Genomic DNA, 12285 nt, shown 5'->3' on the forward strand with positions numbered 1-12285 from the left:
AAATCATCGTTCCTGTGACATTACTTCACGGTTTGTTGTGAAACTCCTTGGGTTCACCTTTACATTGAAACAATAAGTCAGGGCGTTCTGAAACTCTAGAACGTCTTCTCTGCTTTCCTGCCCTTTATGCACTTGTGAAGCTTCACTCTCCCGTTAGTTGCTATTGTCTCATTGACTTGTATTGTTTAGTGTAAAAGAAGTTATAATGGAAGACGAGGCTATTCTCTCTGTCACTGTGGCCTTGTCAGCAGAGACGGGTGATCCAGAGGTGAGAGAAGGTAAAGGTAGGTCTTACCATATCACTCTTTATACCAGGTCTTACTCCATGTTTACACCTTAGAAAGCCTGTATGATGACTCTATGTTGAGTGAGTGAGTGAGGGTGCTGCTTGAGATATTTTGACTTGATGTTTTTTTTAAATTTGAAGATTAAAAAGTACTAATACCAGTGCCTGCAATACCAGGTATTGAGATCACATCAGTTGCCCTAAATACCTTCAATCACTTTAAATGGTTCCACGATAATGATCTAAAAAGCAGTTATGAATTTTAGGATCAAAAAGATAAAGGGAAAGTAAAAGGATGACCTCTGTGTAACCTCGACCTGTGGATGCCTCCTAAACCCTTTACCTAAGGCTAGGATTAACATTTCAACAAACAGCCTGCATTAAAGGGAACATGGACACATCATGTCTAATGAGCTGCTTCTCAGGAAACTAAGCTCTACTTAAAAACAGGCTTGAGTATGACTGTAGGTACCACTGAGATCCTTTTTTGTCAGAACTTCTGGGGTTTTGCAATCTGGTATAGCATTTACATTCTTAAGTTTTAGTTATTTCATTTATATTCATATAGGTCAGTCATTTCATCATTATTTTCCCTGATTCGGTACAAATTATACAGAAAATACAAATAAAGTAGTTAATTAGCAATGTTGATTTTCAGGAGAATTTATGAGTACTGTTACATTAAAACCCCAATTTATTCATTCATATTAGAACTTATAGTAAACTTTACTATTAATATATGTTGAATAGTTTGCTTGCCTATAGAACAGATTTTACAAGTTGAGAGGATGTGCTATACCGAATTTTACAGCTTAAGGCCAGGAAAATACATAAAAGAATAACTGTTCAACATTTCTCAACCATTATCTAACTCTTATAGAGTAGAGTAGGGCTGGGCAATATGGCCAAAATGTTCTATGCGGATATAGCTAATTTAATATCTCAATAATGATATGTATGATAATATAGCATGTTTTCTGGGAATTTAATAAAAAAATATCTGAAATAAGCCTATTTTTGTATATTCCATACTCCATGTTAGAAAAACTATGGTTCACTCCAGCTTTGCTGCCATGTGCAAGGATCAGGATGTAAATGAAGTTAAAATTGCCATAATGCTGCAGTTTGGCTGCTTGTTTTTCAACACTGATTGAAACGATGAAGGATACAATACATATTTTATACCATATTGACAATGCACACATATTTAAACATAGCAGTCCAAGTGTAGAGAGAGCATTGAAACAGCAGTTAGACCTTCACAATGTGAAATTACGTGGTAACACTTCACGGTTTGTAGTTTTCTAATAGTTTCTGTGGGAGATTTCTTAAATAAATCTGGAAGGTATAGCAAAACCATGGCTCAGAATCACTATAGTTACAGTTTAGATAGCTAAACACGTAAAAACATGTTGCATCATTATAGAGAAGGGGGCTGTTGGAGGGACTTCAACACATGACCTCAGTACTTCTAAACTCCTGGCTTTGGCCCTCGGCCCAGTAAACACAGAGAGCAGATAACTGGAGCCACTGCAGAATTCCACCAACATACTTTCATTTGCAGGATTTGGAAAGACAATATGTCAAGCACAGTGAATACGTGCTTTAACTAACCTCATGACATAAGGTGCTACTGCAAAAATGTTTAAGTTTTCAGTCTATTTGTTTCAACAAACAAACCGTTTCTCAGTATACTGCGGTGACCTAGACTGGATGGCAGAGCCAAGCCCCCACCTCAGGCTCTGATTCACAGGTCAGCACAGAAACGAGTTAATGAGATCCAGCAACACTTTACATACCACTGGTGTTTACAACAAAAAGGCAGGCAGGGGGGTTGTGTCTGTGTGTTTGGGAATAGGAATTCTCTTGAGCAGGTGAACTATGGGACAGGTGAAAGTTGAAAAGTTTACACAAAGACACGAGTCTGGAGAAGAAACGGCCGGTGAAACACAATATTGTTGTTGTGTGATACAGAGAAGGAAGATGTGGGACGGCTGAGAAGTGGAAAATGGTGGAAACAGATTAAAAACTACAGAAATTAGTTTGTAACTAAATATAAATAATTGCTCCCATTCTGGCGTTTTTTCCCACACACAGTATGGTCCAAGCATTTGGCTCTGAGCAGTCTTGAAGAGAATTGTTTGTGTAGGAGGAGGTAAACTTCTAAATATGGATTTGAATACACAGTTCAGTAAGTGGGCTTGATTTCAAAACACAGGATTCAATCTTGCTCTCTCTCTCTCAACATAACCGGCAGTTATTTAAAGCCCTGCGTAAAGGATGTGAACATTTCAGAAGAAACTACTATCACCCCACAAATCTGACCCAGGGACAGAATGACGAGCTGAAAGCAATGATTAAATACTACTCAACAAACTACAACCTTTCCATAACTACACCAAACTGGTGCACCATGGGAGTCCCACAAGAAGCAATGTTAGGAACACTTCAGTATATATGTCAATGATCTTTCATCTGTTTGCAGTGATGTTGAAATCTTAATGTATTCAGATGACACTGTGTTATACTCCCATGGGAGTAACACATTGGACGCCCCACAAAGATAACATAGGAAATGGTTGCTTCAAAAGTCGCTTAACCCATTTAAGCCGGGAAAGCATTATCACATTTCTACCATTAAAACCGGGGGCGCTGTTGCGTTATTCTACCATTAAAGCCGGGAAATCGGATACGTCGTTTGTAGTTTTTTCCACCTATTTTCAGTCTCTTGGCCAGCTCAGATATAACAGGTATAAGCTCTCAAATACTTTTTGAATTTCATTTCTATCTGCTACAGAGGCTGAAAAATCTATTATTTAGTCGGCGTTGACACTCGTTGAAAACTGTTGAATTTCCAGAAAACTTCAGGTTTTAGAGGGTTATTTTAAAATCGCCCAGAGGTTTTACAGCCATTTCCAGGCGTTTTAGGCCTAAATGGGTTAATGGCTAAATGACTCCTGTCTCACTCGAAATATTGGAAAGCTAGTGATGTACTTTTCCAATATATACAAACTTAGAGACTGTCTTGACATCTGCATAAATGGGCAAAAACAAAAACAAAAATTCTAGAGAGTCACTCTTGATCTAACACTTGACTTCAAAAGCATATTAAAAAGCTGTGTAACACACATAAATGTAACCTTTCTAGTTATAGACATAAAACTCCCTTACAGTTATTTAAATACAATGACTCTTTCAAACTTTTTATATTGTATGACCAGTTGGTCTACAAGTTTAACATTACATAGCTTGCACATGCATGTATTTAACTTATTTTGTCAAAAAGTAGTAGTGCTCTAGTAGTCATGTCAATCGCTACCAGGGACACTATGGGCATAAAACAGGCACAAAGACTTGACATAAGAACATAAAAACTTAACCTAGAAATTCAACAAATGAATGAAATGACAATTTACCTGTCGTAGGTCGATGAAGGCCAGCTGGAGAGTGTCTCCCTGAAAGCCAGGGACCGGCTCTGAACTGGCAAACACTGAGAAAAAAAACAAAATTACCACCAGACAAAAATGAAACACATTTACAGAATACAGTACACATGGGTAAAGTCAAAAACAGAGGATCTGGGTCGAAAAATTAGTCCTGAACAACATAATGGACATTTATTTAATTAAAAATGAGATCAAAGAAGGATGCAGAGAAAATACACCTCAACGAAATGAACACAATCAGACTCACGCTAGCCTGTCATCCCTAGCGTAAACAAAAATAAACATTGCATTTATTTTTCACTTACATTCACACTGAATGACGTCCAGGTTGAATTGCTGAATGGCTCCCATACTGATCTGTTTGAGTTCTGTGTCCAGCAGCATCTGCATCAGTGATGTGGACAGATGCTTGCAGGCTGACATACAAGCTGTCTGGGCCACTTTACCCTGCAGAGAGAAGGACAGGGGGCAGGAGGGAGGAGAAGGAAGGTGACGGAGGATGAGGGAATGCAAAAGAGGAGAGAAAGATGGAGAGGTAGAGGAGAGATTAGGATGGGAATGACAAGGACAGAGAATGAGGACACCTATGTGGGTAGGACTGCTTCACTTTCAGTTACAGTCTGAAACTGTGGCGTTCAAAGGCAAAGTGAACAGCTGATTGCCGACTAGACGAGTCTGTTTTGAACCATGAGCAAACCAAAACAGGAGTTGCTGCAACAAACATGCTGAGAGACTTTTCAGCCTCAGCAAGAGCAGCACAAGACTGAAGACTGGCAAGGCAACACTCAGTAGACACAGTCTCCATCCTCTGCACCACCTATCCTCGTCTTTACATCAGTGCAGACAGAAAGGTGCATGAAGCTTTTAAATTGTATCCATGTCTTGCACAATGACTATACAAATTGAAAAACAATAGCAATTACCAATAAATGTAATGATGGATATATAAGCAACACACAATGCACACAAAACATAGACAAATGCACTAAGACAGGGCATGTAAGTGTTTGGTGGTTGTTACGTCTTTATTAGTGATTAGAGCAAGAGGTGGGCGATATATATGGTCTATGATAATAGTGTCAACATTGGTTTGACGATATGCAATTTTACATAATATCTCAAAAAGAAAACAAACTGATGTTTCCCATTTAATGTCTCTACATTGAAGTTTAACTGAATGCTTAAGTCTAAAGAAAATAAAAAAGCGCTGCTGTTCTGAAACATTGTGTCCATCCATAGATGTCCCGGTAAGCAAGTAGAATTTTAACAGCTTTACTTTTTGGTAAAGAAATCACATTTCATAGGATATCATCAGATTATCGTTATTTTTTTCATTTAAAAAAATAATCAAGTTATTTTTTTTTTTTGTCCATACCGCCCACCCGTAATTAGAGCTCGGTACTTGGAGCAGGAACCACTGATGTGTACGGTTGTCGAGTGAAAAAGGGGTGATGCATCACATAGCATTAAGAGATAGAATTTTAATTTCTATTTTTTTGGAATATGTTTTTAATTATGTCTCATTATTATGTTTCAGTTACTCCAAATGCAAAACATATGTGTCTTCTCTAGCCCCTAGTGTTATCTATTGATACATATGGTTCAGATTGAGGCCCATGTAGCTGAAATTTGTGATGCCACCCCAAAACAATTCAAGTAAATGGAATTTTATTTGTGGTGATCAAAGAACTTCAAAATGACATGATGTATATATATATATATATATATATATATATATATATATATATATATATATAAAAAAAACTCAACAAGAACAATTCCCCTTGGTACTCTGATTATTTCTCAACGGAGCTACTTCACAGTATTACAGGGATTTGAGTTAGTGTCATTTCAGTAGTTGCCTGATTTACTGTGCAATGGAAATCCCTACTAGAGCCGACAGATATAAGGTTTGACTGATATTGGCCTATCAAAGGCAGTATAGTAGTATATGCTGTCTGATATGTACTATATCTATTTTTTTACACAATACATAATGCAGAAAATGTTGCTTGGTGTGATTTAGAATTGGTCTCAGCTGTTTTTTAAATTAACAGTAATTATGATGTTTATTCAGCCATTTATTTTATTCCTATTTACTTTCATTTTCTCAGTTATCATTTATAGAATTGGCTGACAATGTAATAAATTGCTAGTATAATGTATAATAATGTATATCAATGTTAAATATTATTTAATAAAAGAATAAAAGTAGCTCTGTGGGTACATTTGCAGAGTGGTGAAAAATCAGTGTACAATCCCCATAAAAAAAGGTTTATTTTCATTCAAGCTAAAAAAAAAAAAGACTAGATCGGCCACCATATCGGTTATTGATAAATTGTCAGTATTCGCATCCCATATCGGTCAGACTCAAATCCCGACATATTAAAAAAAATATTCCTAACAATACTTTGTTTTAGCTTTTAAAGAGATTTTTACGTCATGAACTCTCCCCTTACCACGGACAGATGTAAAACCTGCTGTTACAATGAAGTTGAGTTGTCACTGGATGATATTATCCATCACTAAAATGCATGAAACCATTCACAGTACTATCAAGTAACCAACCCAACACACTTCACACATAAAACAAAAACAACATAAGCCCAACACATGCAGGTAAGGCACAACATAAGCCCAATCAATAATTATACATAAGTAACACTCCACATACCTCCACAGCATCACGTTAACAACTCCAAAGTAAAGAAGAATTGTGAGCGTTTCTACTACTTGAGGTGTTCTTGTTTTGCTCCCTTTGTGAGCAGCTATGTTTTAACTTATGAATCACATTGAAACGTGGAATTTCTCTAAGTGACACCTTCCCTCAAGTGTTTGAAACACAAACAGTAACTTTGAATGGATCTGTAAGTTATAGTTAGTGTTTGTGGTGAAACCAAAAGCAGATCAACACAATCCATTCTCACATATTCTCATGCAAATCTCTCAAACCCAGGGATGATGTGGGAACCCAACGTCAAGGACAACACACAGCCAGCAGTCTTTTTGTTATAGAAGGAAACACCAATGTTAAAAACAACACTGAAGAGACAACCAGTGATTCCTGTAAGGAAGTACAAACTCGATGTCACCTTGCAGAATTGGCTTCAAATAAGAAATGTCAGTGTTTAGCTTGCAGAACACAAAAGATAATCTATGGCTTTCCTTTGTTTGAGCTCCACAACATCCCTTTTAACATCCTTCATGCTGACAGTTGACCGGCAGACAGACAGTAGTGATACATGGTGTGGCTGCAATAAGGTCTCTGTAAGGTTTTTTTCGATCCCAAAAGTTAATTGCTGACTCTGTACAGGCCAACTCAGGGGTGATTCACACACAGATGTGCCACAAAGACATCGATTTTTGCTCCATGCATGCAAACAGAAGGAAGGGCCTGTGTACTCCCACACTAAGACTGCTGAAATTGAAAATTAATTTTGAAAAAGGCATCCACAAGACAACCAAAAACTGAGCTTTTTGATAATGGTCTCCAGAATGCCAACTCGGTAGACGAATTGAAGTCACGAATTATCAAGGACGAGTCTGGCTGTGGGCTCCTTTTAAATGTCAATGTAACCAATCACTAAGGATTCAACAGTACACAACAGTTTGGTATGGGGGAAAAACATTTTGACCAGGAGTACTGCAAGTATCATAGAAAGAATAATTCCTTGCTCAGGGCTAAAGTGTCCGTTTACCTACCAGCAACTTTGCTAACTTTGTGTTTTAATTATAAAAATAGGGAACATTTCAAACACTTCTTTATTAAACTGTACAAACACTGAACAAGCACTTTCCCAAAAGGCAGCAGTTCACAATGACCGGCATATCTGGGTGATGCTGTTGTGAATCTGGTTAGCGTGTTGGATGTGTTTCCATAAGGATTTTACCAGATACAATCCAGAATACGCTCAAGAAATCCAGAGAAATCTCTACACGTAAGGGGCAAGGCTGAACACCAACAATGGATTACCATTACCTTCAATGCACTGCATTGAAAATGGACCTGACCGTATATAGGCCATTAATACAAGGGCTTAGGAACATTGCATGAAATAGTTGTCAGTTAACAAAGTTCATCCCTGCATCTACAATTGCAAGTACCAACTACATCCAGAAACGCCGCCCACTTCTCTGGGCCCAGCAAAGTGGAAAAATGAGCATATTTTAAATTTTTTTGAATGTTTAATGGAAATCATGGATGACGTGTCCTCTGAGCCTAAAACCAAACCATTGAGATTGTTACGAGCACAAAGTGCTTTTCCAGGAACGTCCCTGCTTATTTCACAAAGACGATGCCAAGTTGTACATCAAGAATGATTTTGCTTTCAAAACCTCAACAATAACTACCCTGAAATCCTTAACGCTTACTGAGTGTTATTAAAAGAAAAGGTGATATAACACTGTGGTAAACATGCCACTCATGGTCATGGGGTTTGGTTGAAAGCTCGGAAAAAAGCTACTAGGGTGAAGCTTTGAGTTGAGATTACTTTGTCACACATGACACACACAAAGTCGCTACTGTGCCTCGAAAATAAGAAGCTAATTTCACAACAACTAGATATATTCCTTTCGTTTTGATATCAAGCCTCCGCCCACTTCTGAAACCGAACCGACGTAAGAAAGTACAGTAAAGAAGCAACATTAGACTGACTTTGTATTTCAGGAGAAGTTGAGATAAGTGAATAAGCTTTCGTGGCCAGCAATCTCTAGAGCACGTTCCACTCAGGTTTTTAGCTTTGTTAGCTGGTAATTAGTCCTCTCTCACTCAGTCCCCCTGCATGAGAGTAGTTATTGGAAACAATCTCATTCAATGTCCACAGTAAGAGTTGCAACAGGTCCTAAAAGAACCAAGAAGCCTGGAGTAGTGGAGCTTCCACAGTCAAACATAAGCATGCTTTTCATCTCCCCTCTGCCTGTAAAATGGCAGCATAGTGTTGTAACAGCCAGGCAGGAGTACTCACCGACATCGACGCATGGTCATTGTTGTTATTCTGAGCAGAGACACCCCCAAACCAACCAAAAATGGAAGAGGGGGAGGGAAAGAGGGAAAGGACAGGAAAAGAAAATGTGGCAACAATAAATGGACAGGAGGAGGTAAATTCAACTAGAGATATCTTGCATGCTTGACAAGTCAAATTAATCAAGGATTAAAACTGCCAGCAAAACAAATTAGTTACAGCACTCTTCATTACAGAGGGTGTGGATGGGGAGACAGGAGACAAAATAAGAGAGAACTCTTTCAAGACAGGATAAGAGATGTTGGAGAGAAGGGCAGGCAAGTGGCCCACTGAGAGTGGAACTGAACAAGCAGAAGCTGTCAGCTAAGCAGCCAAAACACATTTACTGACCAAGTGATTCACACTTTGTGATCACCAAATGTGTCTTGTTGAAGATAATGTCAGCATGTGCAAAAGCAGTCTACAAGTCAGTAACAGCACAGGTACCATGCATATGGACAGTACAAACTGAACAAATACTTAGTTGAAATTTAAATTCACAATGAAAAACAGAGACACATTTTAATAGGGATGTGATGAACATGTAGCAAAACAACAGATAAAGTTGGGGTTTAGGGAAATTGGAAAGAAAACAGGAAGAAAAAAAAGGAATGACCACATCCCTATTATCAACGAAAACAAAACCGTCACTGCCACACGACATTCGAAGCAGATAAAATGGATCTAAAAACCACAAAGACAATGTCCAACAGTTCCAAGAGAAAATTGCTGAGTTCAATGGATCACGGGTCAGGGCAAGGCGGCTCAGACTCACCGGGAGGTGTGTGAAGACCTGGAAGGTGGAACGCAGGAAGTTGATCAAGTCCATGAGGTATCCAGAGGCACGGCCGTCCGACTCGGCCATACCCCATTCATAGTCTGCCAGCTGGATAAACTCATCGATCTTCTGGTTGAGTTTGGTGTAAATCTCTCCCTCCGCTGCATGACGGGCATCCTGGAACATACGTTTTATAGGCCTTTTTAACAAGACTTAATATGATTATATAGTGTTTTAAAGATATAATACCCCAAAAAATCCTTAAAATAATGCTTACAATATAAAAATCATCCCTCTCAATCATCACCGAACACCCACTGTCCTCGGTCTGTATTTTCCCAATTTCTTCTTATTTTACTGTGGTGTGATGTTTTTGGGCGTCAACAAAGAGCCTTTGAAGGCCTCAGCCAATAGCCGTTTTCAGACTGATGCAATCTTTATGCCTTTGTGACGTTTTGCCTGCAATCTGAATGTTCCAGAGGCGCAATAAGTGCTCCCTTTGCTGCCTTCAGAGGTAGTAACAGTCGTTACAGGGACGAGACCCGTACCATCTGTACTACTGTCTCCTCCCACTTCGTTCCGCAACGGCAATGACTGAATTCACAGACTGGGAACGCCAATATTACGCCGTTGCAAAATCAGTATGAATGTCCGAAGACATAATGAGTGTTTTGGCTCCGCCCACTAGTTAGTTCCCCTCGGCCTCTTTTCCCATACTGGTACTTTTGTAGCGACTAACCAACGGAGTCCAAATGTGACAACAGACCGACGCGGCAAGCAGTGTTGCCAACTTAGCAACATTCACTATATTCAGACCCCTTCAGCAACTCTTTTCAAAAAAGCGACTAGCGACAAATTTAGCGACTTTTTCTGGTGTTATTGGAGACTTTTGGAGACTCGTTCCTAATCTTCTTAACGAGTAGCAGGCGCTGTCCCAAAGCATTCACAAGCGGCCCAGTCCTCCGGCAGCAGTCTCTCCCAGCTGCAGTCAGCAGAGCAGGAGCTGTTAACCCCTCAGCGTCCAGTTTGAACCAGTCTGCAAATGAATCACGCATGCACGAAATCGCCACTTAGTAGCAGCTCACAAAGTACCTACCCGAGGCAGGTACTTTGTAAGCTGCTACCTGAGCCGCCAACCGGTGAAGTTGGGTGGAGTTGGGGCGGATCCTCTCTTCCAAGCCACACCCATAGCGGCTCACTAGAGGGAAAAGTACCTAATGGAAACACGCCTATTGCAGCACTATTGCAGAAATGCAATATGGAAAGAGCAAATTACAACAGGGTGTGCAGCCAATCTAAGGTCTGCCAATACCGCCACTTTGATGCGCCCCTTGTTGTCAGATACGACACACGGCACCTATTCCATATGATACAAAGCGTGCATCATTGTTGCCTGCTCTTTGTTCTTTTCTTGGCTGTGTCATAGGTGTGTTGGTTAATCCAAAGTCCAAAGCCTGTAACCTGTGTCTTCCAGGGATAGATTGTCAGAAACAAGACACAAACTGTAGAACAATTTACATCCACATTTACCTTGAACGTGGACAAGCCATAGAGTCTTGTGGTGTGTACTGTTTCGGGGGAGACATTGGTGATGTTTGTTATAAACTCCTCCAGGTACTTGCAGGCCTGCTCCAGGTGGGTGGTGTTAATGATGATCTGCACCAGCTACAGAAAGAGAGTAACAACTTCAGACTAAATGACTAAATGATTGGTCTAGATGGTGTGAGTGTGTGTGTTGTTCCTACCTCAGTCAGCCCTATGTGAGGCTTCTTGATGAGGTTTTGCAGACAGCTGCTGAGCGTTCTTGTCAGCAGCAGGTTGGTTGATTTCCGCAACATGTCGTCAATCTCTGTTGAACTGAACACACAAACAACGTTTTAATCTAACAAGCGTAGATAGTTAGATTGAAGCGGCTCACAACAAAGAGGCAAAAAGTGTTGGAGACTAACCTCCGGTGTAGTGACTCAGAGAACTTGAGGCTGGCATAAATTAATTCTTTGACCTGTGTGTAGATCTGAGGGACAGACTGAGACATTGGCAGCTTCTTTGGAAAGTCCTGCTGCTCTCACACACACACACAAAACACAGAAAACAACAGTATTAAATGGTGAGGAAGATTATCTGATATACACCACAGTGAAAAGTCTCACTCATTTGTATCATGGATACAATTCAATGAATATAAATGTTGTGGAAGGCAAGGGAGGCTAAAGCAAGGAACACACAGGCCCAACGGTCGTGCGTCGGGGACAGTCGGGAGTGGTCGGACGACGTCGGGTACGCGTCTGTTTGGCGTGTTCATCTGCTTCTGGGAATCGCAGAAGCTGTCGGGCCTCACAGGCCCAATTCGACATGCTTAATCGGGGAGCGTCGGCCATCAGGACAGTAGACTCGGATCCTCTGATTGGCTGTATGCTAGCTATGGGCAGATCTGATTGCCGGTGCTCTAGCGAATCAGCGCGGTGTGTGGGAGGGGCGGATACTATTAATTAATTGCTATCTTCGGGCAAGAACGAGTCCGAGAGCAGATAACGCGACCATCAGCTCAGCCGGAGCGACCGTATTTGCAGCAAAGCTTTGTTTTCCAAAACGTCCAAAACATCTTCTCAAAACTAATAACAAGCTTAATTCTGTGTGAGCTTTGTTTTTAATCTCCATGGTTACTTCTTCTATGGTTTCTCCGTTACGTCATTTCCTGTTTTCATATTTTGGATTACAGTCACGAGACTAGCGCCACCCGTTGTTAGGGAGACTTATTGCATCTCGCGCAAGCGC

The 12285-nt window shown here is 40.1% G+C and overlaps 1 protein-coding gene across 3 annotated transcripts in view; it reads right to left on the reverse strand.

The window, feature by feature from the left end:
- The window catches only part of exoc6 (exocyst complex component 6), a 70123-nt gene that overhangs the window by 15910 nt on the left and 41928 nt on the right, over positions 1–12285 (reverse strand). For 2 of the 3 annotated variants that reach the window (XM_059324123.1, XM_059324124.1), the window contains exons 16-22: positions 11460–11569; positions 11256–11367; positions 11041–11175; positions 9508–9687; positions 8697–8726; positions 4038–4179; positions 3703–3776 (exon numbers count right to left, since the gene is read on the reverse strand). In XM_059324123.1, coding sequence (XP_059180106.1) covers positions 3703–3776; positions 4038–4179; positions 8697–8726; positions 9508–9687; positions 11041–11175; positions 11256–11367; positions 11460–11569 — 783 coding nt within the window. The remainder of the gene's footprint in view (positions 1–3702; positions 3777–4037; positions 4180–8696; positions 8727–9507; positions 9688–11040; positions 11176–11255; positions 11368–11459; positions 11570–12285) is intronic. The other variant, XM_059324125.1, reaches the window with a different exon arrangement.

Source organism: Centropristis striata, chromosome 21, assembly GCF_030273125.1.
Source record: "Centropristis striata isolate RG_2023a ecotype Rhode Island chromosome 21, C.striata_1.0, whole genome shotgun sequence".
In the NCBI taxonomy this organism is placed as follows: Eukaryota; Metazoa; Chordata; class Actinopteri; order Perciformes; family Serranidae; genus Centropristis; species Centropristis striata.